Below are 22,959 nucleotides of genomic sequence, written 5' to 3'. Positions count from 1 at the left end.
TAAACTGATTATGTGAAGAACAAATGAGTGATGATTTGAAGATAAAATACAGTGTATAAACATTGTCATCTATGACATTTCACTATGCTAAAATCATAAAGGCCTGCCAGATTGCATTGCATTCATAATTAGAATGATTACATTGTAATTCAGGATGTGTTTTTCATAAAGATGAAGAGAATGAGTTTTAATACAGCCAAAGCCAGGTAAACCCAACAAGCCTACCTATGCAAGACAGATGTCAGTTCAGATAAAGATTTATTCTACTTTTCATAATGTAATTATAAACCTAAATTGATACCTGAAAGAAAAAATTAAAATACTACAAACTTCACAGGAAACATACTTAAAGCAACAGTACCTGTATACAACTACCCTAAAAAATTAGCTTGAACTCATAATTACAGCACCTTTATTTTGCGACATAAAAAAAAATGGGAAAGGAATACTTAATAAATCCTCAAGAAATGAGAAAAAAACCATTTCAGAAGTTAACATGCAAGAATTTAAGCAAAACATTCAAGCTACAACAAATACAGGCAATCTGTATTTATAACAAATATTTTGCCACATTATTCGACCTGTGTAAACACAAAAGGATAGGAAGAGAAAAAAAAAATCCAAAATACAACAGTCTGTATAACAACCTTCAGTATGGTCTTACACACAATTTCCTTGTCCTGAGGTCTTGCTCCTATCTGTCATTTTTCTTTTAAGCATATCTCTGGACTACAGCATCTGATAGAAATTAGGACCTGACTACATGTGACATAACGGAAAGATTCCAAAAGAATTTCCTAGCATGGTGCTCTCAAGTTTGCCCTCAGAGAGCTCCAGTATTCGTAGATCAATTCACAAAGCACGTCCAGCTGTGTACAGCAGGCAATCGTACTGAAACCTAGATTCTCAATTCACTTACCCAATGTTAACTTAGTATGTACTTCTAGATGGCAAAATGATGTCAAACTAATAGTGGGAAGATAAAGAGAGTAACCTCAGAGAACAAACTACTGTAAGAAAAAAATTTGCACAGTTATATGGCATGTTTTAGCTAAATATTTATTTCCTATTTCCCTTTGGTTTGTGGATAAAATTCAATATTATGAATATTTCTTAAAAGGGTCCATGTTAAATCATAACTGCTTTAATCCGAAATGTTTCTCAGTAAAGAAACAGTAGTTATTTTAACACTGAGTTATGATAGACAAGACCTTATTTCTTTTGTAATAAACTGCAGATTACACTTTGGGAATGTTATTAAATTATTTCACAGTGAGTGATTTTGCTTTATTGGACATCTGATACTTGCACGCATCATTTGGTATTTTTCAGCAAGTCCCTGTCTATAATAAAAGCAGTACTATAAGAGCAGAGCAACTTTTCCATGGAGTCTCCAAATTAACAAAATAAAACTGACTTACCATGTTCCATCCAGGGTACAGGTAATCCGTCCCAACAAATTCAAAATAGTGAGCAAAACCTTCTTTCAACCACACATCCTCCCACCAAACTGGAGTAACAAGGTCACCAAACCACTGCAAAGAAAGTTCAAATGATCACCTTTCAGGAAACCATGTTTGCATACATCTCATTTACACAGAATACTTTCTTCACAAACTTTAATAAAAACAGTAGTACATACCACCCACTGAAACTCATTAAGTTTTTTTTTCATGTACTAATGAATTAAGCTTTTACAGGATGCACAAATTACTGAAGTAAAACATTTGAAAACAACAAGCAGGGAAAAAAGCACTGGGGAGAAATGCCTACTTTAGTTATCTAGGGTAGATGTTCACCTAGTTTTAAGGGACTAACATACGCAATGGACAACAAAAGGCTTTGAACTCAAAAAAGTCCAATTCATTACCTGGTAACTTCACTATGTATAGTGCAAATCCTGAAAAACTGCTAACACAATTTCATACCCTAGACCTAAATTTCAGCATCTCTTACTCCACGGCGGAGCCCACCAAGCATCACAATACTTCTGGTGTTCTATTAATTGACCTTTTTTCCTAAGGAAACCATTTTTAAGAAATAATGCCATCTCTCTGCAGATAGGAATCAGATGCCTAAAAGTAGGTAGTCACTTTAAAGAACATCCTAGGGTACCTGAGATAACCACAAAGGCCTAGCAAATTTCATACAGGGGCTACAGGAGATCTGCAGCCTTCCCAAACATAAACCAGAGGCAAAAGGTATCTAAAATGGCATTATCCACCTACATTTATGCAAAGGAATCCTACTTGAACTGACTGTCTTTCACGTTCCCCCCAGCTCACTCTCAAAACTTCCTCAGCAACTTCAATCAAATTTAGAAAGAAGGACAGAGGTCTCAAATGTAACTAAATTCCTACAAAAGTACCTGAAGATCAACAGCTGAAAAGAGAAGGACTTAAACTGAGGACAAAGCAAGAACAAGCCATTAGAAACCCTGCTCAGTAACAGTCAACAGCCACAAACCTGTCATGGTGCAGGAAATGTGGGTGTCAGAAGGATTTCAGACAAAGTTAGGATGGTCATTTGAAGAGTAATGAGGATAAATTTCACAGGAAATCAGGCATCATCAATTCTTCTACAGATGGATGACCCTCTTTAAATGACTGTAACCTGGATTATCATACTCCAGTGGTAAATTCAGAAATTCAACTCCTATCGTCAAAGCATATTTTGTACTTTCTGTAGCATCATTTTTGCCTAACAAAGACCAAAACTTTGTTCCAGTAAAAATCTCTGCCAGTTTTTTTCTTAATGTGATTAGAAATGAAATTAATTCATAATCAACAGAAATAATTTCGAGGTTTCATACAGTCGTAAACTCTGAAAATACACAGAAAAGGAGCAGCAAATAAGTATTCCAGAGGGAGAGACTCATGTCAGAGCTGCTGCTAACACTGAGATGAGAGTGGGGAATGAATGAAAAGCAGAGTTGGACAGTAAGTGGTTTGCTTTCATGACAGTTGCCTTATTCAAAGGCTTTGTCTGGGATCTGAATGAAAGGTCTTGCTTCTGTGCATGCCTTTGTGGAGTGAGAATAGCGCCAAGGAAATATCAATGCTGCAATGAGTATCCATGGTAAAGCGAACACAGGGGCTCCAAAGAACAGACTACGGAAACTGTGATTATCATTATGCCATACAATGTTCAGTAAATAGGATTTGAACAAAAAAAAAAAGCAAAAATGTAACACTGACTACCAACTTAAGAATTTACAGAGAAAAGATGAGGTTGACTACACTCATATTCACACACTAAGTGAAACTAAACTTAATGTACAATCAATGATCATAAACTAGTTGAGGGCTGTGAAAAAATTAACTCTCTATAGGACCAGTAGAGATAGATCCTGATCTTAAGAACATTTGCCTGAAAAGGCACTGGGAATGCATTCATATAGATAATGCACTTTTCATAATTTGAAATGTTAAGAGTATGAAAGATGTATTTATACTAGAATAGGTTGATTAAACAATTTCTAATGACAAACAGGCTAAACACATTACAACAGAGTTTATTTATCGAATTACAACAGAACAAATGGAAAACCAGTAGCAATCATGGTAAGCTATGACTGTTCAGAGAGAGATTTAAAAAATAAAGGTTGTAAGGTTCATAATAGTTCCTCCTGTAACTCAAAAAAACCCTAAGAAAATTAATTTATGATGTCACAGAAGATAATTTGTCATACTTCTTTGTGAGTTTTTCTAGATTTATTAATGATACATTTAAAAGTATATGTTAATCAAGCACTTAAAGAAAATAGGATTTTACAGGCATTCAAACACCATGTGACACCAATATGAAGATGTAGCCAATGTACCTAACTCATCTTGATAGTATCAGAGATAGTCATGAATGTCAGAGACAAAGTCTCAGAGATTGCAATTAATGAGGCCAAATTTTCCAGCAGAAAGGTGTAATTATCTTCCTAGGTGATGCATGTCTGAAATAAAAATATTAAGTGAAACACTTAATTTAATTAAATAATTGTTTATTTATTTATTTCAGTATTTGACTATGGACACTATTTGCCTGGAGTGAAGAACATTACTTCTTTTCATTTTGGAAAAGAAAATTAATTTAAATTTATTTATTGCATAAATTTCTCATCTCCCTCAGATATTATGTTCAGTATGACATATAGTAGGCACTTATTTTATAGGCATACTGAAAGGACACTGTTTCCTATATTCTTTCTTTACAGATTATTAAAAAACATTGATTTAGACATTTTTAATTTTCCTTCTGCTTTCATGCCTGTTCAACTCAATCTGTCACACCAAGTTTTGTGCTCAAGTGGGAAATCTATCACAAAAAATCATAGTGCATAAATTCAAATTATTTTCTTCAAAGGCTGTAGGTGGGACTGATCTGTGATATGCAAATAAAACTGACTGCTACCTTAATAGAATTATTTTAATAACTTATGGTAATTATTTTGAGCTATCAGCTTAAACTGATAGAAATATTTGTGTTTTGACCAATATCTAATTTCTGTTTGGGGGCTTGGAGGAGAAGCTTTTGTGCCAAAACACTCCTCCTTCCAATTATAAATCTTTTTAATTAAATACATAAAATGATCTAAAAAAAACCATTCAAGATGAGCTATCAAGAACTAATAACCTATAAAATTACTAAACTAAAGTTACCCATGTAACCTTAATGTGTTCCTCCTAAAACATGTGCCTAAAATAAATATCTGGTCAAGCATTACAAAGCCACCTGCAAAGAAATCAGGTAATTCAAAATTCTGTAATACTGTCTATTGTTTTCCGTCTGTCCTGAACATGGTATTCAAGCATTAATACCCAGATTTGGGAAACCTGTCAAATGTAAAGTTAACAATCCCAATTTTTAACATTAATCTGATTTTTCTAATCTTGGAAATAACAACAGCAAAGCAATTGCTGTGTTATTCTAAGTAAGAAGGATCTCATACAGGTCACCTTGCTACATGCCCAGATATGTTCTGTAAGTCTCAGAGCCATGAATTTAAAATCAGGAAATCTGACAATGATACAATTCTTAATACAAATTAAAAATGTGCTTTAGGAAAACATTTTAGGAGAGTTCACTTTCCTCTTACCTGAATTTTTTAAAAAAATCAATAAATAAAAACTAAAACTGGAGGTCTGGATTCTGCTTTCGGCTACGCCAGAAGTGATTTTGGCCAATCTGTTATTCTATGTGTAAAAATAAGTAAACGGAAGGAATATTCATGTGTTACTCCAGGTTAGCAGGCGAAATTATGCACAACAAAAGAGGATGAAAAATGCAGTGAATAATTAGCAATTAAGTAGTAGAGGCAAGAGATCCTGGGCACATTCTGGCCTCACTTCAATACATTTTCAGCTAAGCTAGTATTGTTTACAGTTCCTGTCCTATGTCATGCACAGTTAAAGTTTCCTTGAGGGGCTTCTGAGTTTGGCAAGACAGAAGAAGAAAAAAATGCCTAAATAAAGATAATACTGTGATGGAGGTGCTATACAATGTTGTGACTTGTATTTCTGCAGCATTTCTCCCTTTAAACGCTATTTGCAAATGAACGTATTCTCTGTAACTCAATTCTGCACCTAAAAAGTAAAATATTTTTTCTTCCACCTGAATATTTTCTGTCTTATCTACTTATCCAGTGAAGCAGCTGAGCAAGGACCTGATCTGCACCGTACTAAAACAGCAGCAACATGAATATAAAAAGAGACTTCTAACTAAGCCAACAGCACAGGAAGTTGTATCAATACAGACACCAAGTAAAACTTCTCATTTGCACTTTTAAGGTCATTTAAAAGCACTCTGTGATTGCACTGCTACCCTAAAATAAACTCAAATATAGTTTTCATGTACTTCATCATCCTCTGACATTCCCAGAATAATGTAAAAATGTTTTGGTTTCAATAAGAATCAAATAAACAAACCTGGCAAGCTACTGATGTGATAATTGCCCACATCTAAAGTATAAATTGCTCTGGAAGCAGAGGAAATTACTAAAGCAGTGCAACGAATAACTGGAAGTAATGGAATGACATCACAAAAAGGAAGACTTAATCTGAACAAGGAAACACTTAAGGTTAAGGAGAAAGTTACTGACCATCACACTTAATCAAAATGTTTTAAGGGAAACATCGTAACCCTGTAATCGGAAGCACTGAAGCCAGCACTACAAAACTGTGCCACAGAGAAGGATCTAATACTAATAGAAGCCAGGATTTGATGACCTAATATGTATTTTCCACACCTGATTCCTAAGGCACTGTAATTTTTCTAGCTGAACAGTGTGCTACTCTATTGTACTGCACAATAAAAGCATATAAAAAAATCAGATAATCATATTGAGAACAAACCAGCAACAACTTTCAATACAAATTTCATGTTGTAGTTGAGGACTTCATGTTCATCGACAGATTTAATGTGAAACATGAATATGAACCAAATACTATTATTTCCCAGTTCATCTACCAGAACTCCATTACAAAGGCTCTTTTATATGGTACATTTTATTTGAAGAAAGTGTTAATAATTTGCATTGCCTTTTAAAGTGCACTGTGTAAAGACACAGATGTAAGCAATGCTGATTACACAGTAGGATTTCATTCATTTTAACCTGAAGGCTATGATCATGCCTCTTATGAGTGCAAGAAAGGGTTTCCTAGCCCTGTAGCAAATTCCTTCAATAACATTTGCATTCAACTCAATATTACCAAACACTTGTAATGTGTTTATTTTGAGATAAGAAGATGGAAGAAATGTAAAATAAATTGTAATATTGGTTTACTACGAAGTTTTCTTACTATAATAATACAAAAGTTTCTGTACATATAAAGATTCAATTATCCACCATTAGGGAACAGAGGGTCAATACAAAAACTAAAAAAAAAATTTTAAAAAAGTGGAAGAATGCGTATATGTAATGGAAGAAAATGATGACTGCCAAATCATTTTTTGGCATAAATATGAAACTCGGCATGAATCTGCTACAGTTCTGCAGTAAATCATTTCTATTTATCAGTGTGTTTGGTCTATGTACCAAGAACACATTCACACACAAACATATAGACGACAGGCACGTTGTTCGTCATTACTAATTTTCTCCTCTAGCCCCACTTTGAGCCTTCCTAGTTTCTGCAGTGTAAGGATGTATCTCACAGATTTCTGTATTATTTGGACTACAGTTACAATAAAAGTTGCAACTGTCAATGTGAATAACACAAATTCATTTTCAGTTTTTAAAAGAAATGCAGGGCTTCTGCAATCAATACCAAATATCTGAACAAATTTAATACCTGATGACATAGCTCATGTACAATGACCATGGTGACATCCAGTAGGTATGATATAGAAGAAATGCTTGGATCTAGCAGTATCCTTTGTTCCACAAAAACACTCAGTCCCCAGTTCTCCATAGCAGCATAGGGATGTTTAGGCACAGCTAACAGATCTAGAAATAGAAAAATTATACGTTAACTCTTGTGGAGCTACTATACTGGGAAACTATTGTAAGTAAGGTCATAAATGATCACTAAAAGCATTTTAAATAACATACATGTAAAAACAAAACTTAATTTTAGCTTTTTAGCAATGTTATTTTGAAAACATTAGTAAAATAATAAATTTTTTTTCTTGTGTCACTGTCTGGTCACATGACTACAATGTTATTGCAACACAGTACTTAGCATTTCTAATGAGGAAATTCTATACAGAATCAAGCTTATTTTAAAATGTTTTCCTGATTATTTACTTATGGGTTTGACACTGCTTCTCATGTTTATTATACCAAACTAACACTGACTTTTGCCATTTGTTATCTTTTCATTAAAGTCACTCCTTTGTGAACACCTCACACATCAAACTAAATATAAGCACTGCCTTTAAGGGGAGCACTGAAGAAATACTTCTTTATAACAACCAGAAAGGTGACAAACTGATCAGAATCACCAGTTCTTACAAGACAAGGCATCTTCCAGTGTTCACTTATGCTAGCATGCATCCTTTGAGAATAGAACTGCTGTCAGCCACCTCTGAGCCCTGTAGGCTGCAATAATGGTGCCACACACAACTTCAAGAGTATTACTTCAGATCTATATTCAGTAAGCAATAAAATACTACGAAGAAGATGGGAAGGTCCTTCATCAGGTATGGAAACAAAAAAAAAAAAAACGCAGTGGGAGATTTCTCCCAATGGCATGAGGTTGAACAAGACAATATTACAATGACTATTCATGAGTTAGAAAAATCTTCCTGCGGAAGAATGAGAAGGTACTAAAATTGACTAACAGTCTGGAAATAAATCTAAAATTATAGAAAATTGATATAGGGAATAAACCAATTCACTATGCTGCTTCATGGCAAAAATACCTGAAAGAGCCCAGAAACAAATTTTATGTCTATAGGAAGCCCAAAGCAACCTCTTCCAAAGCCAGAATTTGGAAGCTACACTGTCACATCAGCATGGTGCTCCCTCCAGTCAAAGTAATTAGCCCTGGCTTCTTAATTAATTAGTCTGGCTGTCACAGTGCTTTCATTTGACTTCATTACTTCTGGTTCCAAAGCCAGACAACTTGCAGTTAAAATAAGTGCATCTAGGTGGTACTTCCCTGGCTGAGAGGAATGGTCTCTCAGGTGACTTCCTAACCCAAAGGAGAAAAATTCTGACCTGCTTATTCTAAAAAGTATTCTATGTTTTATCACAGCACTAACAGGTCTCCTAAGTTTCTCTCTTTTGGTCTGCTGAGAGGTGTGGTAGAATTGGCTTTGAGAACAACTTGACAGCAAGAGTTCTACTTCAGGATTCAGAGGAAGTTGCCACTGAAATACCATTATTGGGATGCTTGGATATATTCCAGCAATCCCCCAAAAAGGCCTGCTACAAGAAACATGTAAATCTCATACTTGTAGTGGAAGTACAGAGTTTATCAGCTACTTCAAAACACAAGCAAACTGAAAATAACCAAATTGCTAACAGGGACATACTAGAAATGGTGAAGAATAAATATTTTCTATAAAGGCAGACACTAGAACAAAAGCCTAATTAAAGAAAATAAAGCAAAAATCCAAAATATGGTGTTCAAGATTAGACATGCGAATAAATTCAAAATTACTTGCTTTCCTTTTCTTCTTCAGATGAAGTTCAAACTGTACTAATTTTTTTGAATAACTGCAGTTTGTTATAAAAGACATGAAAACGAAAAACTTTTATCTGCTATATAAAGAAGGGATAAGGATTAAACAAAGAGGATACACAGACTACTGGGTAGAATCACCAAAGTTAATGGCAAATCTTCATTAACATTAAACAGGGATCTCTCCCATATTCTCAACTCTGTAAGGAAAGCTGTAACTTCTACAGCAATTAAACTTTCCTCCAGAAGGCATTTTCAGAAGATGAATAGAGAGTGAGTCTGTTCTTATTTACATCAATTAAGTATTTAGCAACTCCCCTCAGATAAGCTAAGTGACACCAAAATAGAACTAGCATGAAAGTAAAACCAGTTCCCTACTTTTAACTGATCCTTTTGTTTCCTTTCTCTCCTTAGCATTCATTTGTAGTTTTTGGTCCTTCTTGCCACTCATGATGGACATTTTGTCAGTATCTGACAGAAACAAACTCGAATAACTATGTGAACTGCAAAACAAGTGTCATACTAAACACCTTTACAGGCTAATTATAGGCTGTCTTTCAGTATTTTTGTCACTAGTATTGGTCTGCTGGTTTAGATTGATACTTTCTAGCACCAATATACCAATAAAACCTTCCAATCTGATGGACGGCTAACTGCCTTGCAGGTAGACAACCACAGAGGGATATTCTAAATCACTTTCAAACAACAGAGACCCATTGCTCTGCAAGCCTGGAAACTCCTCTCATGCATCAGCTAATGGTTAAAGGGCTTTTCTGAACAGATAAACCAAAATGTAATAGATAACCCTGTTGGTTTCCAGAATGCTAATCCCTGCAAGTGACATGAGCATACCAATAATGCTGAATGAATTAAGAAGTGCAATATAACATATAAACAAACTCCTACCTTTTCGTACTGAAGGGTCTGATGCACTGCACTTTAAAGCCAAAGAGACTTTCTTAATCTGCAATGACTGACAGAACAGACTCGGAACATACTCATCATCACAAAACAAGAAATCTTTGGCTTCCCATTGTCCATGTCTAAACCATGAATGTCCAGTCTCTATGTTAATTCAGAAATGAAATTCTTTTTTTGTTGGTCTTCGTTGCTCCACAACTTTCTACTGCCTTTAAATAAAATTCCAAACATGTCTACTTTTGTGGTAAAATATGCAATAAGCTATATCTTTCCCTGGAGAGTCATCAACATTTGATTTCAGAGGAATGATGTCTGATGTTTAAGTCTCAACATGATAATTTGTGCTTATTTGCATTTACCACACCATTAGAGCACTAAGGAAGGTATCCTATACTCCTGGACATGATTTCTGCTGAGGTTTTAGGGTAATTTCAAGGAGCAAGGTGAAAAAGGATGGGTGATGATGCACATTTTGACAGAAATATTACTCACACATTGTACTGCTCAAAAGTATTCTGCACTAACTGCAATACTCCTGAATATATAACAACTTGTGCACATGCTACATCCAGTTAGACTGCACACCACTTAATTAAATTCTTTGTAAGTGCTTGTGAATGTTTGATTATGTGGATATTGCTGGGGAAATAGAAATGCATGTTATTGCTTGCAGAGAATAATATCCTCATATATCACAAAAATGTTACTTGAGATTTCCTAATGCAGCAGTGAAGAGAGTCCTGTGTGCTGCCGGAGTATTAGAGGGGGTTACCACCTCTTGGCCTTCACAGAGGCTAAATTCATGCCCAAGAAGCAACAATTATACAGCTGAAGTAAAATCACTGGAAAAGCCATCAGGACAAAAAAAAAATGTTGGAACTTCACACTAACACACTATTCTAGTACAACTATTCAAATACAAAGATAGCATTTAGCCTTTTTTAATCTGTTTCTGTGTGAATCTCATTAAAAATATTTCAAATTACAAAAACTGTACACAGCTCAACAGCTTCTCTTACTTCCAAGAATTTAATTGAGGCATCATAACTATGTGAGCTTACATCAAGATATAATTGTCTGACATTATTAGCAAGTATAATCATATTGGAAAAAAGCAATTTAACACCTAAGTTGGTCACAAAGAGAATCCACATTTCCATGTTTTTTTAACTTTCCCAATGAACGTACTATCTGTGTAACCTTAACATATTATACTGTTTTTTCTTTTCCCCCACTCAGTTATAGTATTTGGCATTTTATGGCATTAAATTTCCCAAATACAACTGGGAATATCACTCTTGCTTTAATGGACAGCAGGATTAAAACTGAATGAGATTATGCAAAATGCAAAACAAAATCCAACTCTATCACGCAGAATACCTGAATTTGAGGGTCCTCTTCTCCCCTTTTACCAACCTACTCTTTTACAACCGAAGAATCTTTTACACCACTATCATTCCACTTTGTTTACCCCACCTTGGTTTGAAATCTCATGGGGATATTGGTATAACAAACACACATCCTTACTATACGTATGAGTGTGTATATAAACACAGAAAGCCAGACATCCACAGATATCAATACGTTCACTAATATTATGTACAGTAATATTATTCAGTTTAGCTGCTTGTTGACATGTAACCGAGGGCTAGATCCTCCAGAACATATGACAGTACTAAATTTCTAGTACTCAAGATGGAAGACAAAAAGCACCCACTTGGGGAGAGGAGGGAAAACTAAATAACGGAATGCGTGAACAATAGTTATCATATAAGTCCCCCAGAAAGATGCGAGATCCCTGAAACACTGCAGCTTGCAAATGTATCATGAGAAACAAGAACTTTCTGCTAGGCATCTTTACACATGTATTTTCCATAACAGAACTGGGAGGCACACAGAGATAATTTTTGCACTCTATGAACTCCATGTTTTTCCCCCTATAATCCCTATTTTTATTACGAAAATGACACTATGAAGATAATTTGAATTTAACTACATGCCTTTCATTATTTTGTTTATTTCTTCAGAGAAAACTTTTTCAGTAATTCAAGTGCAGATCTGTCACTACCAGGTATTTAACTTTTTTCACAATTTCAACAAAATAAGAGAAAGCATGGACAAATATCATTTTATTTCTGTCTTGACAAATTAAAACCCAGAGTATGTTTTTTTTCCTTTCATAATGCAACATAATGCATTGTTTGTTTGGTATATGTGCTGGAAAATCAGCTTTTCGTTGTATATATTTCCATCCCCTTCCTAAGAGTTCTTTGAGGAAGGAAAAACAAACAAACAAATAAACAAACACCCTGCAACATTGCAGAGCTTGGGGAAAGCTCTCTGAAGCCAAGAGCAGGGTCTCCAAATGACTGCAACAGCAGAACAAAACACAACTGATGTATTTGAATGTTCAGAGGCACTTTGAGACACTTGATTTTCAGAAAACACTACGAATGTGTTTCCAGAAAACTGAATTATTTCAGTATCTCATTCTGGCTCTTAAGGTCTAGGTACTCTAAATTAGCTGTCTTTTAACTATTACTTTTATTTAAACTACTACTTAATAGTATTGTCCTATCTTATCTCAATACACTCAAAGTTCCAAACACTCAGAAATCGCAAACAACCAGGATGACAGCCCCGCAGGAACTCTTCAACTAACATTTCTGTTTACCCAAATGCTTATTCTGGCACCCATCAGCTTTTATCTCTGGGACGACATCACAAAAATCCTTCTGTAAGCATGACAGTTACCAACCCACACCGATGTTAGCCTGCAGAGTTAATGTAAAGGTCTAAAACTGTTTGCCATTATTTCAGTCAAATCAAATGGCTTGTTGCGGACCCTGAGGAGAAATCACTGACACGCAGCAGTTTATCGCTGGGTTTTTTTATTGTTCCTTACTGCTGTACAAAGTATTACTTAACATTAACTGACATAAGCAATGGATGAATTTCTAGGGTGCCTGATAGGAATAGCAGATGTTTAATGCAATGTGAATCCTAAAGGATCCAAGAGGGACAAAAAATGTGGGAGATAAAGCTGGAGGACAGCATGAGGAGAGAATAAGCAGCAATATGAAAAGAAAAACTTTGCTATTTTTTCAAGTGACTGAGCCTTGACACAAGGTGATGGCTAGTTTATAGTTTAAGAAAATAAAATAGAACCTTGTTGACCCTATTTGACATGCATATTATTAAATTGCATTCAGTTTTCATAATCCAAATCTATAGAACATTGTTTTGCTATTTCAAATTATATGAAATGATTAATGCTAAGATGAAAAATGGACACAAGCGTCCATTGAGATTGAATTATGTATCATCTTCTTCGTCTGGATCTCTAGATGAACACCACCTTTTTTTACCCAGACAGAACATTATCAATTGCTACACAGTAACGAACAAGGAAAAAAAATATTTTCAGAAAGATTCTGTATAAATATAAAGCTTTTTTTCCAAGCCTTCAGTCTAATGTGAATATTTTAAACTCTTCTTAGATACACATTGGAACAAAAAGTTACACAGAACAAACCAAGACAGTCTGAAATCAACTCAAGTTTCTGTTACTCCAATTTACAGGGCTAGTACTGGACATGCATCCCTTACAGGATATATACAACAGATGAACAGAGAAAATATATTCCAAGTCTCAGCATCTAAAGATTTGGAGAGAGAAAAAACAAGACTTTTGTTGCTTTCCTAAATACTCTTCCTAACGTAAATACTAAGAGCACTGACATGATGGAAAATTGCCAACAGCCATTTTCCTACCACCACAGTTAATAGAGCATGAGGATTCTACAGCTGAAAACAACACACCACTGATTACTGAGCACTTCCAGTATGAATATTGCCAGAAAGAAAATGATCAAGTGCCACCATCACATTCCTTCCCTTCACTGCAAAACCAAGGTGGAGATACACAGAAAACTCCAGAAATCCATACTACTTAAGAACTAAAACAACAAAGTAAAATAAATCTTTTCATCTGGCGTATGTAAAACTGATTTCCATCACAGTAATAAAGATATGAATGTTTCCATTAGTAAAAAACCTATATACCCAGATTTACCTCATTTATGTTTTCTTTAAAGTGAGATCATATTCACAGGTGATGGGTACAGTTTAGCAGTGAAAGCAGAAATAGGAATTTTGGGAAGAAAGGCAGGTGTCTCATATTGCTAGTGTCTTAAAAGTATGTATCACAACAATCCATCTGGAGAGAAAATTACAGTATAGCTAATCATATGCACTACAATCCATGGCAATGTTTTTGTGGGGACTCTACCTATTTGTCTTCTCTACTCTAGAGTAAGAAGAAATATGAATAGACTGTTATGGATAGATCCAGAAATACTGGGGGGTTTCTATCTTGTTGCTTATTTTAAGCCCTGAAACAAAGCTTGTCTGACATTCTTACACAAATTCTTTAGATAATACTACATTAGGATAACTTCTTACAATCTTAATAAAAATATTTGCTCTCCTCTTTCTCATTTACTACTTTAAGTGTTAAAGAAGTTCTGAGAACACTTTTCTGATAAGGACAGCATTCATCACATCCATTCATCAGTTTGCTTAATACATCAAGGACCAATAAATGTCTGTGACATATGACAAAGAATCCATCACCCTTAACTCTAGAGATACACAAATAACAGAGGACACATTCTGTTCTCATGCAAACCCAGATTCTCCCCTCCATGCTCATGCCTGAAGATGTAACCACTTGAACTAAGTCTTATGACAAAAATCCATATACACCCTTACAAGAAGCTCACGGAACACCCCAATGGACTGGCAATATCAAAATGTGAAAGTCAAAGCTGAACGTCTTGCTGCATTTAGATACCCTGCAGAGATTCAATTAAGCAAATTTACTCCTTCATTCCATTCTCCATCAGCATGGGCACTGGCTGCCAGCAATGTGCTGAGTAGTTACCCATCACACATGAAAAATCAAGTTAAAAAGCAGGCATGCAAGATTGTGACAGAAAAAAATCATCATTCACTACACAGTTACTCCAGATTTTCCACTGTAAAACTCAGTACCAGGACTTGAACCTCTAAGAAGCTTCACTTTCTTGGTGCAGGAATTCTGAGCAACGGGCTCTGCTCAGCCCACATTGACGGCACTATGTCTCTAACTAAAAACAGTCTTTTTTAACCATCTTGGGCCCAGACTTACTCCTGAGCCCACGTCATTATCAGCAGCCAAAAAAAACCAAAACCAACCAAACAAAAAAGAAATAGGCATGATTGAGAAGCAGAGTATTTAAAACCTCCACCAGTGCTGAAAATCTCTCTGAGCACCAAGAACAATGGGAAGAGATGGAAATGGTGCTTGATTCTGCACCTGAAGATACTAAGTACTAGTGAAGAGAAAGACAATAATTAGAAAGTAGCCTTATTTCTGACAGCTGTGGCTTCAGAGATACTTGATGTGTTTAATAGTTAAACTCAGAGAGGAGAACCCAAACTCAAAAATTTATTACAAAAAAAAGACTAGTGTGATCCATGTATAAATGAAACTGTAGAAAGAAACGGTTTTAATCTGAAGTTGCAAAAGAAAAGTGATGCACTAGAGAGAAGCTGTTTATTGATAGAAACTGAGCTGTACTACTGAAGTTTGGCAAGGAGCTTACAAGAGAACTGAGAACAGAAGAGGTTGTGACAGACTTGGGACAAGAACTTCAATGACAGACTACTAGGAGACCTAGAAAACAGGAAAAGCAGAGCCTGAAAAAAAAAACAGGAGTTAGTCAGTCCATAGCAAAGTTCACAGAGATCAGACATATCTCTGACACTTAAGAATGATAACCCAACATCCCGGCAGAGAAAATGCCTGATCCAGAAAATCATACAGAGCTCAGAGAATAAGTGGAATGCACAGACAGTGACAGCCTATACAAGCAAGAGCACTCTTCATTGCAGGAGAAGAAATATTGGAAAAGTGATGGACTAAATCTCTCCCCCCCACTGATGGAGTGAGTGTATGTTTTTGACAAAGGGAATGATGACAGCAATCTAACTCCTGTTAGTATTTCCTAGGTACTTTTGTGACACGCAAATGCCCTAGGGTATGGAATTACTGCACTTTTGCACAAAATATGCCTTGTTAGTTCCCTTAAATCACATTTAAGCCAAATTAAGCTCAAAAATCATGAACACATTTTATCAATAACTTTTACAACAGGCAATGCTGTAATGAATGCTTACAAAAATTACCACCAAATAGACAAACCTTATGCTTAACAGGTTTACATTGATCCATATTTACATTCATACTGAGCTGGTATTGACTGCTCTGGTTCCCGTGCACACCTTATGTTTCATGTTTTTCCTATCATTGAAAAATTATTCAGAATCATAGAATGACCAAGTTCGAAAAGACCTCTTGGATCACTGAGACCAACCATTCCCATCTCCCACTAAACCAAGTCCCTGAGCACCTCATCTACCCATCTTTTAAACACCTCCAGGGATGGGGACTCAAACACCTTCCTGGGCAGCCTATGCCAGTTCCCAATGATCCTTTCTGTGAAAAATTTCTTTCTGGTATCCAGTCTGAACCTCCCCAGGTGCAGCTTGAGGTCATTCCCTCTTGTCCTGTCCCCTGTCACTTGGGAGAAGAGGCCAGCACTCTCCTCTCTACAACCTCCTTTCAGGTAGTTGTAGAGAGCAATGAGGTCACCCCTCAGCCTCCTCTTCTCTAGGCTAAACAACTCCAGTTCCCTCCGCCGCTCCTCATAAGACTTTTCTCCAGCCCCTTCACCAGCTTTGTTGCTCTTCTCTGGACTCGCTCCAGAGCCTCAACATCCTTCTTGTGGTGAGGGGCCCAGAACTGAACACGGTATCTAGGAGTGGTCTCACCAGTGCCGAGTACAGAGGGAGAATAACCTCCCTGGACCTGCTGGTCACGGCGTTTCTGATACAAGCCAAGATGCCATTGGCCTTCTTAGCCCCCTGAGCACACTGCTGGCTCATGTTCAGCCAGTTCATCAGAACTCAGAAGTTCTGGTCTGAGAATTCATCCACAAGAGACAAACTTCTCATGGAACGCTTGGAGGTGCACTTAGATCTTAGATCTTCATTCCTGCACATCCCTTCATTAAACCACAACAGGCTTTTGCCCATCTCATCTTTGAAATTTTCCTGGGATCTAAACATACTTAATGTTTCATCCTGACTCATTCTGTTTCCCAAATTTTCAAGACACAGTCTGTCCATTTTTCTTAAAAGTGCTTACTCACTTCCTTAGATATGCAAATATCTGTTTGTTGGACTAGAAATGATCTCCCATACTAAACTGGCTGGTAAGCAGCTTCTTACTTCAATGAGAGGATAAAAACATTTCCCCCTCCCTTTGGTAATTCATTTGCATTTTTCACTGTGTGATGCAGCCTCCACTGGAGCTTACATTCTGTATCTTTACCTGCATTATACACAGATCTAAATTGAATAAAATGTTTGCAGCTCATTATTGGCTGCTAACTGAGACCAGTAATGCTAACACACCAGTAATGAAACACTGGGGGATAGCAGTGGGCTTGCAGCAACTGATCCCCATTGCAGCCTCTAAGTCAGAGAGCAGAGTAAGACAACATAAAGAAGGTACAATTCCCCTTGCTTTTGCACAAGAAAAAACACCTGTAAAATTGGAAGGTTTTTTTATTGCCTAAAAGGGGAGATATTTTGAGAGACCACTGATGACAAATATTTATACATTAGATGAATGCTCAAATTTCTGGCAGATGCCATCTGAAAAGTTTATGTGCTCATTTTGTGATGGCAAAGACAGACAGACAGGGTATCAAGTTCTACACAGTAACACCTCATCTGGGAAGAAAAAACAGGAAGAGAGAGTGGCAAGAGGCTTAGGAGAACTTTTGAAAGATTAAAAAAAATGCCAAGCTAAAACTAAATTAAAACAAAAAAAAAGCATAAAGAGCATACAATGGAAGTACTGCACTGGTAATGGAGAGAGCTGTTAATGCACAAAGGTGCCCAGGTAAGCCATGACGACAGCATCATCATGTCATCAGAAGAAGAGATACTGAGATTCTTTGGAATAATGGATTAGGTGACCAAATTTGTGCCAAATGTAGTTGTTTTAATCAGCAACTAATGTAAGTACTACTGAGAAAACTCATTTACAGTCATTGGAAAAGTCCATGAAAAGGCAACAACAACTGAAAGTTAGATGAAGAAATCTCCCTGTAATCACAGAATCACAGAATCACAGAATAACCAGGTTGGAAGAGACCCACCGAATCATCGAGTCCAACCGTTCCCATCAAACACTAAACCATATCCCTCAGCACCTCATCCACCCATGCCTTAAACACCTCCAGGGAAGGCGACTCAACCACCTCCCTGGGCAGCCTGTTCCAGTGCCCAATTACCCTCCCTGTAAAGAATTTTTTCCTAATGTCCAGCCTAAACCTCCCCTGGCAGAGCTTGCGGCCATTCCCTCTTGTCCTGTCCCCTGTCACTTGGAAGAAGAGGCCAGCACCCTCCTCTCTACAACGTCCTTTCAGGTAGTTGTAGAGAGCAATGAGGTCACCCCTCAGCCTCCTCTTCTCCAGGCTAAACAACCCCAGCTCTCTCAGCCGCTCCTCATAAGGCCTGTTCTCCAGCCCCTTCACCAGCTTTGTTGCCCTTCTCTGGACTTGCTCCAGAGCCTCAACATCCTTCTTATGGTGAGGGGCCCAGAACTGAACACAGTATTCGAGGAGCGGTCTCACCAGTGCTGAGTACAGAGGGAGAATAACCTCCCTGGACCTGCTGGTCACGCCGTTTCTGATACAAGCCAAGATGCCATTGACCTTCTTGGCCACCTGGGCACACTGCTGGCTCATATTCAGTCGCTTGTCAACCAACACACCCAGGTCCCTCTCCTCCAGGCAGCTTTCTAGACAGACTTCTCCTAGTCTGTAGCACTGCATAGGGTTGTTGTGCCCCAAGTGCAGGACCCGGCATTTGGCCTTGTTAAACCTCATGCCATTGGACTCTGCCCAGTGGTCCAGCCTGTTCAGATCCCTTTGCAGAGCCTCCCGACCCTCCAGCAGATCGACACTTCCACCCAGCTTAGTGTCGTCCGCAAACTTGCTAAGGGTGCACTCAATGCCTTCATCCAGATCATTGATGAAGACATTGAACAGGGCTGGACCCAGCACTGAGCCCTGGGGAACCCCACTTGTCACTGGCCTCCAGCTGGATTTCACACCATTTCCCACCACTCTCTGGGCCCGGCCGTCCAACCAGTTTTCCACCCAGGAGAGTGTGCGCCTGTCCAGGCCAGAGGCTGACAGTTTCTCAAGCAGGACACTGTGAGAAACTGTGTCAAAGGCTTTGCTGAAGTCCAGGAAGACCACATCCACAGCCTTTCCCTCATCCAGCAGCCGAGTCACTTTGTCATAGAAGGCGATCAGGTTAGTCTGGCAGGACCTGCCTTTTGTGAATGCATGTTGACTGGGCCTGATCACCCAGTTCTCTTGCATGTGCTTCATGATAGCACTCAAGATCACCTGCTCCATGACTTTCCCTGGCACTGTGGTCAGACTGACAGGCCTGTAGTTTCCTGGGTCCTCCCTGCGGCCCTTTTTGTAGATAATCCCACAGCCAATTCCGAAACAGTATGTCAGAACACATAAAACTGAATTCTACAAGTGCCTTTAACATGGTATGCAGTGCTCTGACAGAATCACAGAATGGTTATAATTGGAAGGGACTTCTGGAGGTCATCTTGTCCAACTCCCAAGAGCCACCAAGAGCCAGTTGTCCCGAACTGTGTCCAGATGGCTTTTGAGTATCTCCAAGGACCAAGACTCCACAATCTCTAGGCAACCTGTACCAGTGTTCCATCATCTTCAGTGAAAAAAAAGTGAATCCTGATATTCAGGAGGAATCTTCTGTGTTTCACTTTGTGCCCAGTGCCTCTTGTCCTGTCACTGGGAACCACTGAAAACAGTCTGTCATCATCTTCCTTGCACACTCCTTTCAGGTATTTATACACATTGAAGAGATACCCCCTTGAGCCTTCTCTTCTGCAGGCTGAACACACCGTCTCTCCCAGCCTCTACTAAAAGAAGAGACACTCCAGTCCCTTAACTATCCTTCCAGCTCTTCACTGGACTTTCTCCAGTGTGTCCATATGCCTCTAGTACGGTAGAGCCCAGAACTGGACACAGGAGAGTTGTGGCCTCACCAGTGCTGAGTAGAGGAGAACGATCACCTTCCTTGACCTGCTAACAACAATCCTAATTTCCCAAGGCACCATTCACCTTCTTTGCTGTTAGGGCACAGTGCTGGCTCACGATCAACTTCGACTCCACAATCTCCTTTCTCAAAATCTGCTTTCCAGTTGGTCAGCCCTCAGCATATACTGCTGCATGGGGTTGCTTCTCCCTTGGCACATGTCTTTGTACTTGTCTTTGTTGGACTTCATGAGATTCTTGTCAGTTCACTTCTCCTTTTACCCAGTCCTAAGGTACCCCTCCCTATCACCATGGCCTTTCGAAGATAACCAAAAGTGGCCTCACAACAACATCAGTCAGTTCCCTCAGCATTCATGGGTGCCTACTGTTCGGGTTGATATGGTTAAAACTAGAGAGCACTTTTATGGCCACTAAATAAAAATTTGGAAGTCAATATTCAAGCAAAGAAAGGACTTCCATAATGTAACACAGACAACCTGCTTCAAAGAGAAGGTTTTGGTGACAAAATCTCCCTTTTTTCCAGAAGATGCAACTGAGAATTGTCTCTGTGTGTGTAACATATGTATGAAACCTTGTTCAAATCTTTCTATTTTCAGTAAATCAAGCATTCTGGATTAACTGACAGATAGGCAGGGAACAAAATCCAGAGCTAGGTACTGTCTATATCAACAACAAAAACACTGTTATCAGACAAAATATGGCCTGTGACTGTCAAAGAACTGAACTCTTTCAGAAAGTAATCAATGTTTTTAGGATAGGACAGCCAAGACAGCACATTGCTGTCACTCCTGACAAGTATTTAGTGAGGATAAACATGCACACTTTCTAAAGTTCCCTAAAAGAATGAAGAAACAAGGAAAGTAACTAGGCAATCTAAAAACCTAAGCAATCACTCCCAACACACCACAATGAATTATTCATCTCCACATCGGCAAAATACAAGTATTTTATGGTCAAGTCATAAATTTGCGCAAATCAGAAATTACTTGTACATTTTACCTAAGTTTGGTTTGTGAGTATGGTTGAAAAATTGGTTAAATGATTGGTGCATTTGTGTCATCTGAATGCCCCTGTTAGTGTGCACATTTTACTTATGGTGCTACTACAGAGAAAACACAGATCTCATTATGTCCAAATGCTGGAGTTTTTTTTCCTGTAATCACCAACCATAAGAATTGCAGACAAACAAAAAGGCTATTCCTACTTCTTCTCCAGGTATTATGCATTTCATAAATTTAAGGGTGATGACCAAAGAGCTAACAAGGTAGCTTGCAACACTAGAAAAGCACTGGCTTGAGCTAAAAACCACTGGATTACTTCTAAAGAAATGAAGATTCAGTGCTTCTGGTACTGAAAGATCCTGCCTCAGAGTATCAAAAAAATGCAGTGGGAAAAACTGAGAAGTATTGCCAGAAGGCTTGAGAGACATCGTTGAAATAGATGAGAAACATAGAAAAACAGAGAAACAAGTCAAAGAAATGAAAAATTTGTCTGAGACAGTCAGTAAGAGCCTAGAAGCTGAGGAAATATTGCCAAAGGGACTATGAATACAAACAGGAGAAACACTCTCAGAGGACAGGAAAAAAGAAGTAGTACATGAATGCAGGAGAATACAGGCTTAACCTTGAATAGATGATTTAATTACACTTACTTGAGGACAACTTGTTAGGACACATTTGCAGTTCCTCAGACTCATTCCAATGAGATTTTGCGTATCTTCAATGCAAAGAACAAGAGTAAACAAAAAACCCATGAAAAATCCTATTTTTCCACTGCTTAAGTACAAAGAGTTGAAGGAGCTCGCTTCAGCTACTGATGGTTATTAACCAGAGAAATCAACGCTTTAGATGTTCATGCACTCTGCCTTTCCAAAGAACTGTACATAGCCAGAAAGTCTGCAAGAAAAGTTCTCAGAAACTCTGGAAATCAATAAGACCTGTAGCTTCAGGATTACTGAAGGAACAGCTTTACATAGTGAAGTTGTACTTAAGAGCAAACTACACACACAAGAGGCAGTGACAAAGAGAATTCAATGACTACATGAGCATCAAAGTTGTTAAGGGAATAAATAGCACCTAAATAAACAGAACTAGCAAAAGAAGCCATAAAAAATAACTATTAGTAAAGTGAATGTAAAGCAGATAGAAATTCAGTATGATCATTTGTACCTACGAGGTAGGTGAAGCCAAGTACCTTCCCAGTCAGCCCTTCTATTAGCAACAAGAAAGAGATCAAAACAGACGTAGCATGTTCTTCTAAAAGACCACTACTTCTCCAAGTATAATCTTGTCTATGCTCATTGTTATACTGTGGCATTATAAAATTACGGAGATAAATGTCTGCTCTCAGTACTACTAGTCTAGTGAATACATAAATGTTTTCAATTATACAGAAATCACAATGGTTTCCCCAAGTAGAATTTCATTCCCCACATCATAAATTTAAACATTAAAGTTATATTAAAGTTATATTAAAGAACCATAACAAAGTTAGGTTCACAAACCTCATCTAAACTTGATAACCTATGAATAATTTACGTTAAAATAATACAGTTTTCAGTTTAAAGTGTTTCTATTACAATGACTTGTCTCTTTTAGAATCATAATTTTTCTACAGCATCTTGCTTCATTATTATTTACAGGAAAAACAATTTCTGAACATTCCACTTAAAAGAAAAAGAACCCAATTAAAGATTT

The 22,959-nt window shown here is 37.5% G+C and overlaps 1 protein-coding gene across 1 annotated transcript in view; it reads right to left on the bottom strand.

Moving 5' to 3' along the window:
* Positions 1-22,959, bottom strand: part of TRHDE (thyrotropin releasing hormone degrading enzyme) — a 211,055-nt gene that overhangs the window by 119,094 nt on the left and 69,002 nt on the right. Inside the window, exons 4-5 of the mRNA XM_069857490.1 lie at positions 7,284-7,438; positions 1,422-1,535 (exon numbers count right to left, since the gene is read on the bottom strand). Coding sequence (XP_069713591.1) covers positions 1,422-1,535; positions 7,284-7,438 — 269 coding nt within the window. The remainder of the gene's footprint in view (positions 1-1,421; positions 1,536-7,283; positions 7,439-22,959) is intronic.

Source organism: Phaenicophaeus curvirostris, chromosome 1, assembly GCF_032191515.1.
Source record: "Phaenicophaeus curvirostris isolate KB17595 chromosome 1, BPBGC_Pcur_1.0, whole genome shotgun sequence".
Taxonomy (NCBI): Eukaryota; Metazoa; Chordata; class Aves; order Cuculiformes; family Cuculidae; genus Phaenicophaeus; species Phaenicophaeus curvirostris.
Note: the sequence above shows the minus strand (reverse complement) of the source record. Positions and strands in the feature narration are given on the sequence as shown.